This window comes from Phascolarctos cinereus, unplaced genomic scaffold (assembly GCF_003287225.1).
Source record: "Phascolarctos cinereus isolate Bilbo 61053 unplaced genomic scaffold, phaCin_HiC Scaffold_1;HRSCAF=81, whole genome shotgun sequence".
Classification (NCBI taxonomy): Eukaryota; Metazoa; Chordata; class Mammalia; order Diprotodontia; family Phascolarctidae; genus Phascolarctos; species Phascolarctos cinereus.
The window spans coordinates 247,624,854-247,644,740 of record NW_027555514.1 but is presented as its reverse complement, the minus strand read 5'-3'; the positions used below and the strand labels follow the sequence as shown (position 1 = coordinate 247,644,740).

The window sequence follows — 19,887 nt, the reverse complement described above, 5'->3', positions numbered from 1 at the left end:
CTCTCCTCACCTCTGTAAATGAAATGGGTGTAACCTCCTAATCCCTGAAGTCCCTTTCAGCTCAATGGCTTATGACTATGTCTAAAGATCATGTCAAGGTCAGTCATCCCCCGGGTGTTCTGAATTGGGAAACAAGGTCAGTTACCCTCCATCCACAGAGGAGACATGGTCCCTGGACTAAAATACCCTATCACTTGGCTTATTTGATGAGCACAAGGTTTAGAGAAGTTAAAAGATGACCAGTTCTATAATCAGTTCCCAATTTAGAACAATTTAAAGATGAAAGCTACAACAGACTAAGTTAAAGCTTTCCACCCATTACTGGCGTTAACCCCAGTGACTTGCTGCTTTACTTCTAGCCATGGTAAGATAAGGAGAATTAAGCTTGACATAAGGACTTTCTAATAATTAGAGATAATTATAAAATATCATAAACCCCATCAATAGGTGGTGCATTCTCTATTAATAGAAGGTTTTTGAATAGAGGCAGCTTAGGTAGAACAGATGATGGAGTGCTGGACCTGGGCTCAGGAAGACCTGAGTTCAAATACAGCCTCAGACACTATCTACATGACCTTAGGCAAGGCACAACCTCTGTTTGCCTCAGTTTCCAAAACTGTAAAGAGGGGATGATAACAGCCCCTTCTTATAGTGATAGTGTGAGGATCAAATGAAGTGATAATTATAAAGCGCTTAGCGTAGTGCCTGGCTCACAGTGAGTGCTATAGAAACGCAAGCTGTTGTCACTATTACTGTTGCTATCGCTGTTGCTGTTGTTGTTGTCATTGTTGTTGTTGCTGTTGTCGTTGGACTGTTTAAGGGCCAGAAGACTGAATTTGAGTACTAGTCCCACCATTTACTACTCATGCAACCTCTCTCTGACTCAGTTTCTCCATCTGTAAAATAGTAATGATGGTCTTTGCACAACCTTACACATCTGGATTGTTTTGAGAAAAACATTTTGAAAACTCTGAGCACCAAATAAATATAAGTTATTAAGTTGCGGAGCAGACCCTGACTTCAAATGGAGACTGGACTAGACTGAGGTCTCTTCTAGCTCTAAGATTTGATGATTATTTCTAATTTTCTTTGTAAATTACCATCCTAATACGGTTTGCAATTTCATTGCCATTTCTGTCACTGAGTTTTAGTCACTTGCCAGCTATATGTAGTATATATACACTCATGCTGGCCAGATAAGTAAAGTAAGACTGTCAAGTTGGTTTAGCTGCCTTTGTGTAAACGGATGGTTCTTAATGAAAATGTTTGGGGCATAATACACACCAAAACATCCATTCCTCCTTCTAGCCCACTTGTAAAAATGTGTAAGGCTCTGAAGGAGGCTTACACAGTATCAGCTTTCTCTTTTAATACAACCACTGAGTTCAACAAACATAAAGCATTAGGTAACCTGATGTAACAGTAATAGCATTTGTCTTAGAGGCAGAAGATTTGAGTTCAAGTCTAATTTCTCGCTTTATTTGTTGTGAAACCTTGAACAAATCACTTCACTTACACAGCCAGGCATGGTGGTGCACACCTGGAGTCTCTGATGCTGGGGCTTCTGAGGCTGGTAGATCATTTGAACTTGGGAATTCAGAACTACAGTGAGCTAAACTAAGCAAATAAATCCTTCAATAATATGGTGAACCCCCAGGAAGGAAGGGCTACATGGCCTTCCAGGAGCAGTAAAGCAGATCAGGTCAGAAAAATGGAGCAAAGTAAAATGTTTTTGCCCAATCAGTATTGGAATCAGACCCAGGAGTGGTCAATGCACTCCAATCTGGGTGACCGAGAGGGAGAGCTAGTCTCAGGAAAACAAAAACAAAACCCAACAGCATTTTCTAATTCTGAAATGCAATTAAATAGAAATTAAATGACCTCAAACTACATGAAAAATGCTAAGAATATTCCACATATTCCTCTTGTAAGATCCTACACTGAAGCTCAGTAGGCTACTTTTAAGAGCTGAGTTATATATCTAGCTGGCCACTAGGGTAACATGAATAAATCACTGAAATAAACTGTGCATATGACACAAGTATTTTCAAATTTCTACTCTAGTTGCTTGTATGCAGGCATATCCTGCTTTAAAAAAATAGTATGGATATTAAAACATTTTTCGAATGCACAAAAAACAAAGAAAGAAATTTAGACAGAAGCACAAACGTGGTGGACAATTTTGAAAATGATTATATATCTAATATAGATATTAGAAATATATAGATGGTGTATCCATATCCATATACACAGCAGAACACAAAAAAGATTATATATTAAACCATTTATCTCTTTCACATTTCTTGCTTTTAATATATTTATAATTTAATATGATATATGAAATTATATTAACATTAAAAACAGAAAGTATAAAATAAAAAATAATAGTCTCATATACAATCCCTTTTTGTTTGTTTTCTGCTATGTATATGATAATGCTAACTTTTTTGGAGTTTAAGTTCAGAATAAAAAAATATAATTTAAACAAAATGGAAGAAAATACCAGGAATTAAGCCTGCTTTAAAAAACAACCCCACTGAGTTGGTTATTTACCATCTGAGAGAAGTCACCATACATTTCTTTCTCAGAGCAAGTGTCCTATAGCCTAATGCATTTAAAAGAAATTAATATTTTTTTAAAACTTGGTTTAAACACAACTTTTAGAGATAAGTATCTTTGTGGAAACCAAAGTATATGTGTATTGAATGTTCTTGGATAAACTAAGAAAGATTCTGTCCAGAAATTGATTTTTATTTTGTTATATTTTCTTTTTGATGCAATAAAAAAGGTTTTGATTTTTTCCATTTTCTAATTCATTTAACACCTTTTTTATCTGTAAGACTAAATAAACATGATAGTGCTATGCAAATATGTTGTTATTCTTTTTTACTTAGCAAACCACTTCGGTAATTTTGCCAAGAAAATCCCAAATAGGGTCATGAAGAGTCAGTCACAAATGAAATGACCAAACAATTTTACAATTACAAAGTATAAGGCTGAAGGAGGTAATCGTAACATATTAATATATTACTATGAAATATAGTAGCTTATGTTTTCCTAATCACCCCATGTGAGATAAGTATTTCAAGTATTGTTATAACCATTTATAGGAGAGGAAACAGATTCAGGAAGATGAAGGGACCTAATGTAAGAGCAGAGCCTCAAGCCTAGTCTTTGAATGCCAACTCTAGTATTATCTCCCCTACAACACTGCCCCTCTGTCAGTGTATGGGGAATTACTAACTTTTAGAAAATGCTCACCATCTAGTGGGTCACCATCACAGCCTACCAAGTACCCTAGCACCTTTGAAAAATTCCCTATACAGAAGGCTAACCTGTGATTCGAGTAATATGAGATACTCTCTGATGGAGTATCCATTGGATTGGCCTTTCCCCTGCAACTTCTAGCCTTAAAGAGTTGCCTGGGTACTAAAAACTTAAGTAATTTGCACAGATTCACATAGTCAGTACGTGTCAGAAGCAGGATGTGAACCCAGGTCTTATATCATTCCAAGTCAGCTCTCTATCTGCTCTATGCCAAGAGGCAGAGATAAATAAAAGTCAACTCTGTTTTCCACCCATTCAAGAGATTTTAATTCCCAAAGCACCAAATGAACTTTTCCTTAGGAGCTAGTTCTCTGGCATAAGCCAAAGATAGCATTACTCTGAAAGTTTAATGTAGCCCCATCATAGACCTAGTGGCTTAAAAGAATGGGGAATTACTTTTTGCTTTTATTTAATCAGAATTTATTAAGTGCCTACGTTGTGCCAAGGTCTCTATAAGTTAACGAACATTTACAGTCAAAACTACTTATATAAATATATTTTTAAATTGATATTTAGTCTAAATGACTTATACAAGTAACAGTCCAGAACTTAACAGAGTTGTTTATGACCAAACAGCATTAACATTTAAAGGCACACTGTAATAGTATACAACAAGGGTTCTAAATTATTTTTTGTATCAAGGACCCCTTCTGCAGGCCACAGTAAACTCTGTAAATGCCTTCCCTGAATAATGTTTTTAAATGAATAAAATACACAGAGGATAACAAAAGAAACCAATTATATTGATGTAAAGATTGAAACTTTTCCCCTGCCAGTTCATAAACCCCTTGAAATCTATCCACAGACCTCTTGGGGACCCATAGGCCCCAGATTAAGAACCTCTAGTATATAAGATAAAGTGGTTCTATAAATCCCTAGAAATTCATCCCTTAGGTTCTTCAAGAAAAAAAGTTATAAACAAATAATCATTTTCTATGGTGGAAGAAAAAGCTTAGTGGATAAGGGAAATGGAGCAGACAGCATGTATCTCATCTTTAGTAAGACACTTGATCTGGTTACACAACACATTCTTATAGGGAAACCAGAGAAGTATGGATTAGATCAACTACTTTAATATTGATACAAAATTAACTAAAGAAAATCAAACACACTGGGTAATTATTCATGGCTCAGTATCAAATTTGAAGGTGGTATCAGTAGGGAATCTCCAAAAGTTATTTTCTCGTCAATCTCATGTATTTTCAGGTTGATTATTATGCTTCCTCACTGATAATAAGGGAAACCAGTAGCTACAACTAAAAGACACAAATAGAAAGGAGTCCTGGGGAGACTAGTGCACAGAACTAAAGAAAATAAACGAGAGAAAAGAAAATGATGCCAAATACTATTTGAGGTAAAACTAGCCCCTTTAATTATCTTGCTTTATCCAGACAAATTTAACTTCCATTAGTGATGGATTTTGAAAACACATTCTAAGGGCACAGGCTGTTAGGAATGAATTCTGAAAACAAAGAAGCTGACAGCCTGGTATTCATTGTGCTAGGCTGGGTCTCATTACTATCACATACAGACATGGGCCAGAAATCACCAGGGACAGAAATTATACTGTCCATGTTGTAATCATTCAGAAACAAATGGGAATTTGAATCACTCTGGTTTTGTTGCTCCATAACATACTAGCATCAGACACGGTAGAATTCACAAGTAATTCACATCTCATTTTTGGTATCCTACAAAAATAGTGTAGAAAGATCTGGTGATATTGTTAAACCCATCACACTAGGCCAGAATTTTATGGTTGTCTAGAAGTCAACCACTGCAAGAACACAGACTAAAGTACTACTTTCTTTTTTTCTTAATATATTTCTTCCTTCCTTCCTTTCTTCCTTCCTTCCTTCCTTCATCCTCCTCTATTTCTTTCCTTCTCTTTTTTTCTTCCTTCCTTCCTTCCTCCTTCCCTCCCTCCCTCTTTCATCGCTTTCTTTCATCTCCTTCCTTCCTTCTTTCTTTCTTCCTTCCTTCCTTCCTTCCTTCCTTTCTTTCTTTCTTTCTTTCTCTTTCTTTCTTTCTTTCTTTCTTTCTTTTTCTTTCTTTCTTTCTTTCTTTCTTTCTTTCTTTCTTTCTTTCTTTCTTTCTTTCTTCCTTTTTGAGGTAAAACTAGTCCCTTTAATTATCTTGCTTTATCCAGACAAATAAATAGAGTCAGTCACAAATGAAACAACCAAACAATTTTACACTTAGAAAGTATAAGGTTGAAGGAGGTAATGGTAACATATTAATATATTACTATGAAATATAGTAGCTTATAATGTATTTTCCTAATCACCCCATGTGAGATAAATATTTCTGGATAAGAATTAGCTCCTTCCTTCCTTCCTTCCTTCTTTCTTTCTTTCTTTCTTTCTTTCTTTCTTTCTTTCTTTCTTTCTTTCTTTCTTTCTTTCTTTCTTTCTTTCTTTCTTTCTGTCTCTCATTGTCTCTCACAGGCCCCAGTACTGACTGGCACACAAACTTTAACCTGCTCTCCTCTTTTCTGACCTGGGACAATTGACCACTCCTTAGACAGCCCCTTAGGTCCATGGCTCCCAAGGGTTCACCATATTGGTGCCAGGCTTAGCACAGAAACTCAACGGGCTTTAACCCTCTTAACAGCTCAGAACTCCTGACTCAAGTGGTCCACTACTAAGCTTTCTCCTGTAACAAGAATTATGGTTATTTACTATTACATCTAGACTCAAGTACCACAAACATCTCAGCAACATATCCCCTTCAACTGAAAGGGGGTATGTGAGGTATTTTCTACATGGAGAGAGGGTATGGTGCAAGGAAGAAGTGATATAAAAAAGGAAAAAAATGTTCACAAACCCTGTGCTCAATCTCTAATACATTTGGGAGAGGTGTGACAACCACCTATAGAGAACTACTGTTCTCTAAAATCCAATCCCTCTTCATTCTCTACAAAGGCCTGATTCACCCCAAAAAGTATTCTTATAAAATATATTTGGATTTGGTTATTCAGATGCATTGAGATCATTATACAAAACCTTACCAGTTTTGGATAAAATTCAAGAAACTTTCATTAAATACCTACTATGTATAAGGATCTGAAGGAAATGGCAAACTACTCCACTATTTTTGCTGAGCAAAGCCCAAAAGGTGTCATGAAGAGTCAGACATGACTGAAAATAATTAAACAACAGAAAAGTGTATGGGGGTGGGGCAGCTAGGTGGTGCAATGGATAGCATGCCAGACCTGCAGTCAGGAAGACCTGAGTTCAAATCTAGCCTCAGACACTTACTAACTGGGTCATCCTGATCAAGTCACTAACCCTGTCCACCTAGGTTTCCTTATTTGTAAAATGATCTGGGAAAAGGAAATGGCAAACTACTTTCGTATCTTTGCCAAGAAAACCCCAAAAGGGGTCATAAAGAGTCAGACGTGACTGAAAATGACTAAATGACATGTATTAAGGAACTGGAGAGTTAAGAATCATAGAGCTAAGGCTTGAAGGAACTTTTGAGGCCACCTAGTCCAATCCCCTTATTTCACACTTGAGGAAACTGAGACCCAGAAAAGTTAAAAGACTTTTCTGAACTCACACAGAGAGTAAGTGGTAAAGCTGAGATTTCAGCTTAGATTTCCTGCATACAAGTTCACTTCTTTTTCTACTAAACCATGACATCTCCTACTCCTTCTAAAGATAAAATGGCAGAGTAGCATAGCCTAGACTATTGATAATAATGTAGAATTTTAAAAAGACTAAAATTTTATTATTTTTGAGGATCATTGAAAATGAAGTACAATTGCAGAATGTAAAGGAAGAAGGCAGTCTGGACTGCCCTAAGAATTAGCTATAATTAGCTCATCAATTTTGACACGTAAATAGGCACATATAAAGTACTGAAAACAGCTGATTCTATAGTTCCAACATTATCCTAAACCACACTCAATACATCTGTTCATTTGTGAAAAGTTACATACAATAAAAAATACATATTGTGATGCAAAAAGTACATGTAAGAAGGGGGTTGGAGGAATGAACAAAGGATAGATGGTGGGCTCATTTGATTCTAGATTCAGAGCTGGAAGGGATCTCAGAAGACATCAAATCTAACTGTCTCATTTTACAGATGAAGAAACTGAGGCCCAGAGAAGTTTAGGTAACATGCCCCAGGGTCACTCAGTATCATGTAGGCAGCCAGGTAGCAGAAGTATCTGGGGGGATACAGTGCTGGACCTGGAGTCAGGAAGACAAGTTCAAATCCAACCTCAGATACTTCTAGGTAAGTCATTTAAACTCTGCCTGCCTCGGATTCCTCAACTATAAAATGGTGATGGTAACAGTATTCATCTCCAAAAGTGCTTGCGAGAATCAAATGAGATAATATTTGTAAAGTGCTTCGCTCAGTTCCTGGCACAAAGTAAGGTACCATATAAATGCCTATTCACTTTTCACTAAGCGTCGATGGTAGTATGTGAACCCAACTATTCTTGACTCCAAGGAATGGCACAAAAGAAAAACAACTGGGAAAGATAGTTTATTCATAGGATAAATCAATTTACAATTGGATGGGCCCTTAGAGATAGTACAATCCAACCACCTCATTTTTTTTAGATAAGGGCCCAGAGGAGTTAATTGACTTGCTTCAAATAACACAGAAAATATCAGTCTGGATATAAGGCTAAGGTTTTTATTGTTCAGTCATTTTTCAGTCATGTCCTACTCTTCATGACCCAATTTAGGACTTTCTTGGTAACGATACTATAGTGACTTGACATTTCCTTTTCCAGATTATTTTCCAGAAGAGGAAACTGAGGCAAACAGGGTTAAGTGACTTGCCCAGGTTCACGCAGTTAGTAACTGTCAGAGGCCAGATTTGAACTGAAATTTTCCTGACTCCAGGGCTGGCACTCTATCCACTGCGCCAGCTAGCTGCGTCTGACTCCAAATCCAATCCTCCATCACCGAGTGAACTCTATGTCATTGCAGCATGGCCAGTTTATCTGTCCCAGTCAAGTACTAAAATATTAAAATCTGACTCTTCTTTTAAGAAGATCCATTAAATTGTGATAACATATTCAAGTCAAAATATGATAGTCTCTCCTTGGCACGGGCACCATAGTAAAGCTATCATTATTTCTTTTAAAAAATTGATTTATTCAAAAATGTTCAATGGCTACTTATCTCAGATAAAATAATGCTAATGGTATTTAGACGGTGATTTCATTTCTTGGGTGTGAAAGTTACCTTTACTCTTTACTGGTCATATACTACCCTGTTCAGAATCTTAGTCATCTTACAAATAAATGTATGACATGAGAAGAGGATGAGACTCAAAATGTGTATGTATAAGACAAACTCCTTAACAAACAGAGAAATGAGCCCACCTCCCAAACTCACACTCTTTTAGGTCACAGCATCACTTTCAAATAAATACATACAATACAAGAGAATTAGTCCATATTTCTATGAAACTGTAAGGTTTATGTATCACTTTCATTAGACTGTGAGCTCCTTGAGAGTAGGGACAGATAGTTTTGTGTGCGTGTTTCTTTGTATACCTAATGCTTAGGTATACAATGTGTCTGGCACAGAGCAGGCACTTAATAAATGTTAACTGATTCATTAAAAACGCTAGCTGATTAACTTTAAAGTACAGATCTCCTCTTTCACCAATGTATTAAACGTACTTTAAAATACTCTCTTGTTGAAAGGCGGAAAAAGATTTTTAAAGTTCTTATAAAGTAAATTATATATGTATATATACATATATATGTATATATGAATATATGTGGATACACAGACAGACAGATAGACAGACAGACAGACAGACAGATAGATAGATAGATAGATAGACAGACAGATAGATAGATAGATAGATAGATGATAGATACATTTTTCATTGAGAAAAAAAATGCCCTCTACTTCCAAATATTTGCTGCCATCTAATGGTCAAATATTTAAAATTTTCATCTAATTGAATTTCTATATAATATGTCAATTTCTGTCCTCCCACCAAAAGAAAATAATTCTTTCTTATTTTAGTACATGTTAGCAATTTTGTAGTATCTTAAAGCTTCTGGAATCAAGTAATTTGTACAATGAAAAACTTTCCTGAAATATTAAAATTCCTAGAGAGAAACAAAGGCTCTTCAGTAGGATTAAATCCTGAAAGGACCCTAGAGGCTGCTTCATCTAACTCTTTCATTTGACATATGAGGAAACTGATACCCAAGGAGATAAAGGACTTGCCCAAGGTCACACAAGTAGTATATAGCAAAGACAGGACCAAATCCAGGTCCTTTGAATCTGGATCTTGCCCTCCAATTATCACAACCTCAAATAGAAGCCTCAGACACTTACTAGGTGTGTGAACCTGGGCAAGTCACTTAACCTTGTTTGCCTCAGTTTCCTCATCTGTAATATGAGCTCTAGAAGGAAATGGAAAACCACATTAGTGGCTTTTTCAAGAAAACCCCAAAAGGGGTCACCAAGAGTAGGACACGAGTGAAATGATTCAACAACAACAACAAATAGAAGTGAGATCACAGGAGCATCTCCAAGAAGAAAAGAACTTCAGTTCAACACCTTAGCATGTATGTAAGAATGTCAGCAAATCTCAGAAGTAAAGAAGGGGATGGAATTTAATTTACCTCCTTAATTATATGAATATGTGACTCCTTATACTAGCTGTTAAATGTACAACAGACATGCTGTTGCCCAACTATTTTTTAAGCAGCTTTTTGACATGCAATCTACACAGGCAATACTCCCCCTTTTAGAGGAATTATTAATTTATTTTCTGATGGCGCTAATTTTTGTTTTTCTAACATACAACATGTTAGCAGTAACTTTTTTGCGTTATACAAATATGTATGTGAAAAAATCTTCTATAGTTATGTTATACATTGATTTATTAAACACTCTATCATTCCCTATTTTAAAAAAAAGTGGTTGATTTTGTGTGTGTGTGTGTGTGTGTGTGTGTATGTGTGTGTCTGTGTGTTTTGGTCTGGATTTGTGATCTCGTGGTATAGGGAATGCTTTAGTGAGGAAACTCTTTCCACTAATGAAGACCCAAACCCTCACTGAAACTAATAGCACTGTAAAGTTGCCTGGGGCCACTGAAATGCTAAGGGTGATGCTGTGGTATAATTGTACAATATTTAGAGGCTTGACATAAACAGTCAATTTGCAAATATTTTTAGCAATTGGATAATGAGATAATAAAAGTTCATTTCTTCAGCAATTTAAGATTTTTAAAGCACTTTTTCTCACCGTACTTATCTCAGTTAGGTGGTACAAATGCTATTATTCCCTTTTAAAGATGAAGAAACTGAGGTTCTAAAAAGCTGACTGACAAGGACAGGACTGAAAATCAGGTCTCCTGACCCCGGGGTCAGGTGTTTCATGCACTATGCCATACCGACTCTATTAAATTAGTAAATGAGATACACTTTATAGATGGGGCCGCGTCCCACAGTTTAAGAAGCACTAAAAGGGTCACGAGTGGAAAAACTTTAAGAAGCCCTGCCAGAGGTGTCAAAAAAACTACCTTAGCTTCAAAACTCCTATGTACAGCCTGAACTAGATGAAGATGTAATTGGTAAATATTTTTGAAAATAAATAAAACTATAACAAAATATAGATAATGTTAAATTGAGGTTTTCTAAGCCAATATGCCACCTATAGGGAGACATTTCTATTTGACTTGGACATCACTGCTGTGCTTAATGCTCCAATACATAATATTTAACTATACATTTTTTATTTTACTTACCACCCTAAAATTTTTACAAATCATTTTTTAAAAACATCTCATTTTTTCATCTTTTACCATTGTTCTTACCATCTGGAGGAGTGAAAATGGAAAGATTTGACTTGGGTCCAATTCCTGCACTGGTCTCAGCACCAATATATGCATAATATGTTGTAAATGATGTCAGGTTAGTAAATGTGAACTTAAGGTCCTTTGTGCTATTATCCAAAATATGACCTAAAAAAGGAGAAGATACATATTACAAGCTTATCTAAGCCATTCCTATGAAGCACAAGGTCATTGTGACATTGAATGCTAGATTAAAGTTGAGTGATAAAAATGCTAATTCATGTTCTATTAATCAAATACATATATATGGGTTTTGCAATCTACTAAAGTATAATAAATAATTATACCTAATTACTTTTTAAATATGCCATCAATTTAAAACAATGAAATATGATCAATAATCTGCCCTAATTTACAATTGTAAGTTTCATTTTACACCAAAACTCCTACTGATGTTTAGCAATATTAAAAGTCTCAAATTATATTGTGGTTGCATATTTTTGAAATTAAAATTCCAGTGCTTACAGGTACTGGACTGGGGTTCTAGTTTTATTATTTTGTTTTTTAATAAAGAAAAATCAACCAAAGGAAGGAAAAAACATAATGCTACCATTGTCTTTTCCTTCTATACAACCTAAACTGTCTCTTTTATTGGCTATATGACTTTAGTGGTGAAAAGTAGGTATAAGCATTATTTAAATATATAATAATCTCCTTTCTATTACATGTAAATCAAATATTAAAAACCATACTGTATTTATGAAAATTCATGGTAGATTTTAATTAGCTGTCGATAAAGTTTGTTAACCTAGCTGAAAAAAATCCTCTCAAACTAGGAGCAGCTATAAAAAACGTCAGATGGCTAGTGTAAGGATTTGTTTTGGTTGAGGCTGCCATATTTGGGATGAGTTTTGTTTTTTCTTGCTTTTTTATCAGTGAAGGAGGGGCAGGTAGAAGGGAGAGAATTTGTAACTGAAAATAAAATAAAATAGAATTTTTAAAATATCAGGAGGAAATGTTTAGGTGTTGTCTTTTCTTATTGCTACTTCTCACTAAGCTGAAATTTTTGGATATAGAATTGAAAGCCTTTATCTTTTACCATATGCAATCTAATCTGATATAATTCCTAATCTAATATAATTTCCTTTGTTATAGTTGCTATTAAGTCCTGCATGATCTTCTTTGTGGTTTCTTGATACTTGAACTCTTTCTTTCTGGCTGCTTGAAATATATTTTTCTTTATTTTGAAATTCTGGATTTTGACTGACATTTCTGGATACCTGGAGTTTCTTTGGGGGTCTATTTTTATTTTACTCTCAGGTTTTAATAGCTCTATGAGTTTTCTCCTATAAAATCTTGAAATACTCTCATGGTTTTTTGTCTGTTTAGTCATAATTTGGAGGAAGTCTAGCTATTTTCGATCTGATTACTAGGTAAATTGTTTTTATAATAGATATTTCATATTTTTTGTGAATATCTGTATTTTGTTCTAATAATTTCTGTGTCTCACAGAACCACTGAGTTCTATTTGCTCCACTTTATATTTCAAGAGACCAATAATTGAGTCAGATTTTCAATCTTCCATTTTCAATTTTTTATTTTCATTTGTTTTTTCTTCCCAAATTCTAATTTTATTTATAATTTCATTTTTATGTCTTGCTTTTTTCCAGCACTTTTACAGTTTTTGTAGCTAAAACATTTTTTATTATGCTTTGCTCATAATTTTTGTGGGATTACTCACTGCTAAGTTTGCCTCCTGAACTTTTTTGAACCCATAGTATTTCTTTGTTTTATTCAGTGTTCTCTTTTACTTACTCACATTTTCAGTCTTACTTTTGGGCTGGCATTTTGAATTTATCAGAGCTACTCTAAATAGAATATTGTAGACATAGAATTACAAGGCTGGGAGTTAAAAAAAAAGCAGGCAATCAAGGAGAAAGGTAAAGTATAGACATGAGTAGAGGACAATTAAGCAATGTATTTCTATATAAGGTAGAAAGGATGATGTGAATATATGACATTAGAAAGCAGCCATCAAATAAATGAATGAATAAATAAATAAATAATATGTACAGCATGCTTTAAGGTTTATAAAGTACTTTACAAAGATTACCTCATTTTATCCTCACAACTTCCCTGGAAGGAAGGAGCTACTATTATTTACATTTTATAGTTAAGAAACTGAAGCAAACAGATTTTATTTTAAGTGAATTGCTCAGGATCACAGACATAAAAATATCTGAGGCAGGATTTGAACTTGGGTCTTTATTGACTCTGTGTTCAGTGCTCTACCCACTGTGCCATCTAGTTGCTGCCACATAAAATAGCATATACACAAAAAGGACACAAATGTCTAGGAAACCAGATAAACAGCAATTTCCAAATGCCCTGAACTTTCCAGTAATCCAAAATCCACACATTATTAAATCCCAACAGTTGTGTCCTTTTTTATTTTTAATTTATTAAAGTTCAAAAGCAAAACCACAAAATCTGGGCAGAGCCCTAAGATTAAATGAATTTCAGTGTTTCACGGTAAATGAGCAGCCTGATGAAATGATTGTAGGAAACCTGAGTCTTTCCATTGTTCTCAATAAAAAAGAAATGTCCTCAGAGCTATAGTGCCTCATTACTTGATGAATTAAACAGCTTACATTTTGCACAGCAAGGCTATACTCTCTTTTCAATGAAACATTTTAAAGGTTTCAAATGTCTTTACTACATTTCAGTTCCATGCTTAGAATAGTAAATCATAGAAACCTAGTCGCCTCATATCATGATCCTTCCTCCCAAAAGGTGACCATAAAAGTGTTTCAGGCTTACCAGCTGGGCCATACAGTTCAACTCTGTAACTAAATTTTCCTGTTACTATACTTGGTGGATCCCAGGAAATGGAGAAGGAGTTTTCTGTGATGTTGCTGGTTGCCAAATTCTGAGGTGGATCCTCAGGCACTGCAGAAAAATGCATGAATAATCATTGGTACTCACATTGGAGTTTTAATTAGCTTTACATAATAAAGATAGGAATTGGACATGTAATTTGGTCTGGGGAACTTCCAGGTGAAAAAACTCTTTTTTTTCCCAGTATAAGTTATGGAGAACTCACTGCCACTCTTTGTGTAAGAGTATTGCCTAGAGAGCTGAGAAGTTTAGTGACTTGCTAGTATGGACCAGAGCTGGGACTGGGACCCAGGTCTTCACGACTTGAAGGCCATACTGGTTGTGAGCAGCAAATTTACATAACAGCACATTAAAATGAAGGGGGGGGAGGGAGAAAGAGAGAGAGAGATTGATTAAATGAGCAAGATATGTATACTTTTTAATTTGAAAGAGAAAAATAACCACAATATAGATCTGAAAAGTCTGAGGATATGTTAACTGATCGATCATTCTTACCTAGCTGCATTCCTCTAGATTTTTCCAACATGCCTAGGATCTTCATCCTGCAAGATCACTTCAGCCCTGAACCTCATACCTCCTTAGTACCCTCTATTCCTGGGTTCCCTCTCTCCCTCTGCTTGCAGAGTAGGCAGTAGAGAGCTCCTCGAAGAGCCTCCATTTAAGAAGAGTACCCAGGCAAGCCATCTTTTCATTTCATCCCCAGCTGCACTCTTTGGACTTCTCCAACATGCCCCGTCTTCAAGGACCTTCCTCACTTTTCTGCTTCCTCTGGTGTACAGTCTTCCCCCATTAGGCTGTAAGCTCCTTGAGGGCAGGGACTGTCTTTGCCTTTCTTGATATCCCCAGTACTTAGCACATAACAGGCATTTATAAATGTATATTAATTGACTGAGCAGAGTAATTTGCTATTTGTGAGGATTACTGGCTTTTTTTTGTGTGGCATGTATCTTCATAGCATACATTTAATTTACCTGTGAATTATTTTATAATTCAATTTTACTGAGATTTTTATTTCCGAAGCAAATTTTAGATACTTTTCGATCAAATGACACTCCACTGTCTCTGAGAAGCAGGCAATGGCTTGAATAGAACTTTAAAACTGATGATGCCATCCTTTTTTTATGGATATAATACATCTGTATCAGAGATGTGGATGCAGCCTGTGGCTACCACTGACAGTTCTGCTCTTATCTCACATTAATATTTGGCATTTCAAAATTAAAGACATATTTAGGCATAAGGCTGTAGTATCTAAGCAATCTAATTTACATCTTACTTCATATATGCTTCTTGCCAAATATTTTATATGTAAAAAGTGTTTTAATTAAGAAAAGCAGTTAGATTGATCTAAATAAATAAGATTCATTTCCAGAGCAGCAACTTTCCTTTTTATCTGACACTAATGAAATTATTTCTATCTTTGATGAATAAAAAAGATGAAGGGTGAGATAATATAATTCAAAGATGAATCACAACCAGGAATCCAAAAAATAATGCTACATAAAGCAAAATGTCAAATGCGAATAACTAATTACCACAGGGAAAAAAATGATGATTTGTTACTTGAAACATTTTTAGGGATTACAGAGAAATTACTTCATCAATTATTTTCTTTTTGATCTCCAATACTATTAATCAGAGTTAAAATGACTAATGTTTTGTACCTAGGACACAGGGATTATAATAACTTTCCATTCGTAACTTTGTTCCTTTGGTTACAAAGTATGTAAATCTGAAGTGTATCCACCTGAATAGACATGTAAATCTTTTTTAATTTAATTTTTTTTAAATTTTCACTGAGTAGTTGATCCTTGGTTGTCATCCAAGCTCTTTTGCCTTACTGAATATTATATTCCATGCCCTACAATCTTTTAATGTAGAAGCTGTGTACTCCTGACTGTGGTTCCACGATAATTAAACTGTTTCTTTATGGCTGCTTCTAGTATTTTCTCTTTGACTTGGTAATTCTGGAATTTGGCTACTATATTCCTTGGCATTTTCAATTTGGAATCTCTTTCAGGAGGGGATTGGTGGATTCTTTCTATGGCTATTTTACCCTCTGGTTCTAGGACCTCAGGGCAGTTTTCCTTGATGATTTTCTGAAAGATGTTGTCTAGGCTCTTTTTTTTTCATCGTGGTTTTCAGGTAGACCAATAATTTTTAAATTGTCTCTCCTGGATCTGTTTTCCAGGTCAGTTGTTTTACCAATGAGGTATTTTACATTTTCACCTATTTTTTCATTCTTTTGTTTCTATTTGACTGATTCTCACTCTCTGATAGAATCATTAGCTTCCACTTGCACAATTCTAATTTTTAACAAATTGTTTTCTTCTATTCCTCTATTTCTTGTATTTTACATTTTAAGGAGTTCTCCTCAGTGAATTTTTATGCCTCCTTTTCCATTTGGTCAATTTTGCTTTTTAAGCAATTGTTTTCTTCAGTGTACTTATTTTCCAGTTGGACTATTGTATTTTTAGGTACTTGTTTTCTTCAGTGTACTTTTCTTCCATTTGGCCAATTGTATTTTTTAAGGACTTGTTTTCTACAGTTAATTTTTGTCCTTTCTCTTCCAAGCTATTGACTCTCTTTTGCATACCTCTCATTTCTTTTCCCAATTGTTCTTCTACCTTTCTTATTTGACTTTTAAAATCCTTCTTGAGCTCTTCCAAGAAGGTTTTTTGGGCTTCGGACCAGTTCATATTCCCTTTCGAGGTTTTGGATATGAGTATGTTGACAACATTGTCCTCTTCTGAATTTCTGCCTTGATCTTCCCTGTCCCCATAATAAGAATCCATGGTCATTGTACATTTATTTTCACTCATGGTGTTTGCTTATTTCCTGACCTTTATTTTTTTTAAATTATTAATTAATTTATTTTGAATAATCAACAATCACTTCCATAAGCGTTTAAGTTTTAAATTTTTCTCCCCCTCCCTCCCCACCTCCCTCCACAGTCTGATATAGGCTATACACATATGTTCCTATTAAACATATTTTCACATTAGTGATATTGTAGGTAAGAATTAGAATCAATAGGAGGAACTACCAGAAAGAGGAAACAAAACACAATATTTTTTTAAAAACTGAGCTCTCCTGATGGGAAGTAGGGGGCACTGACCCAAGCTTCTTGTGCTGGGAGCCCTGGGGCTTGGTCACTAGCTTTGTGTACTGGGGCCTCAGATGCCAGCAGTTGGAGGCTGTAGAGTTCTGGCAGTTTACCTGGTGTTTAGCTGGAATCGGCAACACTGGAGCTCTAGGGGTAGGGGTGGGGAGTCTAGACCCTGCAGGATGCCTGGTCATGGGGGCCTTTCATTCCTTTCTTTGGCTCCTGCTCCCCCAGGCCTTGCACTCCTTTTTTCAGCTCCTGATCTCCTGGGCCTTGCAGAGGGATGCTTTGCTGCTGCAGGATGTTTCTCCACCTGGAGCTTTCCCTCTTGGAGTTGTGCTTCCCAGAGTTTTGCTGAGGCACCAGGAGACTTGGCTGCTGGAGAATGCTGGCATGCGGTAGTTTTCTGGGTTCCCACTGGTTCCCCTGCACATACTGAGGCACTCAGGGGTTCTGGTGTTGGTGCTTGCCTGTGCTGCCCCCAGTATGCTGAGATGGGGTTTTCTGCTAGTTTGCTGGGTTGCCTTCTGTTCTGCACTGCTCTTCCTCCTTGGGCAAGAGGGGCCCATTAATCCCTCAAGCTTCCTGGGCTACAAGACTTCTATACCTCATCTTTCTGCTGGTTCAGCTGTTTCAGGGTTTTTCCTGAAGTGATATTTTCTGGGCTTTCAGAGGTCAATAAGTGAAGGTGAGAGTGACTTACTTCTTACTCTGCCATCTTCTAGACATGTAAATCTTAACCAAAATAATTTTTACATCAAGAAATGAACAGGTAGCATTTAAAATTTATATTGAAATCCTTAACTGCTGGTGTTGCCAAGAGTAGTGGTGGCCTTGAGAACAGCAAAACTAACAACAGAGGCTAAGGTTGCAGAATTTCATGTTATAAGGGACCATCCATGAAAGACAGTATGACATAGTCTCTGCTTTAGAGAACTCTGGGTTCAAATCTTGCTTCTGAAACATATTGACTGTGTGATCCTAGAGAAGTCATGTATACTCTCAGTAGTCCAGAAAACATTCTAAGAGTATAAATTTCAGAAAAGTTGGTAATTCCTTATACCCTTTAAATCATAGGGCAAATGCAAAATAAATAAAAGACCTAATGGGTCATCTAATTTATTTTTTTCTTTTTACTGAAAAAGATGATTTAGACCAGAGATCTTCATCTTTTGTGTCTGGCAATGTGAAGAAACCTATGGATCCCTTCTCAGAATAAATGCATTAAATGCATTGAATAAACAATAAATATTTTAGATGCATAAATTATAATACATAATATTACAAAAGCAACTGTGTTGAAGCTCAGTCATCAAAATATATTTTGGAAAAAGTTCACAGAACCTAGGTTAAGACTCTCTGATTTAGACAATTAAAAAAAGCAATGGCAAGGTCTATAAATGGTGAGTCTTAGGATTATAAGAATTAGACCAAAGAAAACTGCTCTCAATTTTTCTCTCTTTTTCTTTTCTTTCTTCTTTTCTTTTTTTAATATTCTCTGTATTTCTTATGTCCTCACTAGTACTAGAAAAGATTCTTAGAATTTGAAGTTTCATCATCAGGTGTTATTAAGGATTTTTTTTGTTTTGTTTTGAAGAGAGACCTCAAAAACCAAAAGAATCAACAAAGGAAACCCAACTCAAAGTATAGAGATCATTTCCATTCACTTGAAAATACTACATAGGTATTACCATTTATTTGTAGTATAAGTCCTTCTTACTCTACCTTCTTTCTCCCCTCCCCACCCACCACCACTCCCATTCAAGATACACACCTGATTCTGGCGTTCTGATGATCGTACTGTCAATGTAACCTGCTTCTGTAGTAACAGCAGAGACCTCAAACAGATATGTGGTGTATGGCCTCAGGTGGGTTACGACAAAACTGATAGGCTCATTCCACACAGAACTTTTTCGACTCATTGCCAGGGCATTGGGTATATATGTGACGCGGGGGGGAGATGTGGCTCTACCAGAAACTGGTGAAGGTCTGGTCGTACTCCATAAAAAAGACTCACTGTTTTCCTATTGAACAAAATGATTCAATATAAATGGAAAACAAAATGTAGTGATATACCTACTATCATCTGATGCTCGTCAATAGTCAGTCAGCTAATCTACAAGTATGTATTAAGCACTTAGTATTACCACAGGCATTGTGCTAAGAGCTGGACTGCAGACTGTGGAAAATGTAGTGTAGTGAAAAGAACAAGTGACTTGGGATCTGGAGATATAATAGCTAACATTTTTATACTGAAATAAGGCTTGAGAAGCTACACTGTTTACAAAGTCATGGCTAGATGGCACAGAGAGTAGATAGAGCACTGGACACAGGAAGACCTATTATTATTCTCATTTTACAGATGAGGAAACTGAGGCTGAGAGAAATTAAATAACTTATATAGGATCAGACATCTATTAAATGTCTGAGACAGGATTTGATCACAGGATTTCTGGATCCCCAATCCAACACTTTATCCACTGAACCATCTAGCCGCCTTGGATATAGATCAGAGTTACCTTCAAGTCCTTAAAAGCTGTTTGATCATGGCTTAAATTATCTAATCTTTCCAAACGTTAGTTTCCTAATGTGTAAAATGGAAAAATAACAGTTGTAGTGTGAAAGACAGTGTAATGGAGTGCAGTGGTCTCCAAACTTTTTGATCATACAGCCCAATCAGTAATACATACATAGAGAGAGATATCCTACTATATATAATTACTGATCATATATATAGAGAGAGATTATACTAATTATATACATTA

At 35.7% G+C, this 19,887-nt stretch overlaps 1 protein-coding gene across 1 annotated transcript in view; it reads right to left on the bottom strand.

Moving 5' to 3' along the window:
* Positions 1-19,887, bottom strand: part of PTPRQ (protein tyrosine phosphatase receptor type Q) — a 267,228-nt gene that overhangs the window by 223,016 nt on the left and 24,325 nt on the right. Inside the window, 3 exon segments of the mRNA XM_020993501.2 lie at positions 11,140-11,286; positions 13,939-14,067; positions 18,897-19,146. Coding sequence (XP_020849160.2) covers positions 11,140-11,286; positions 13,939-14,067; positions 18,897-19,146 — 526 coding nt within the window.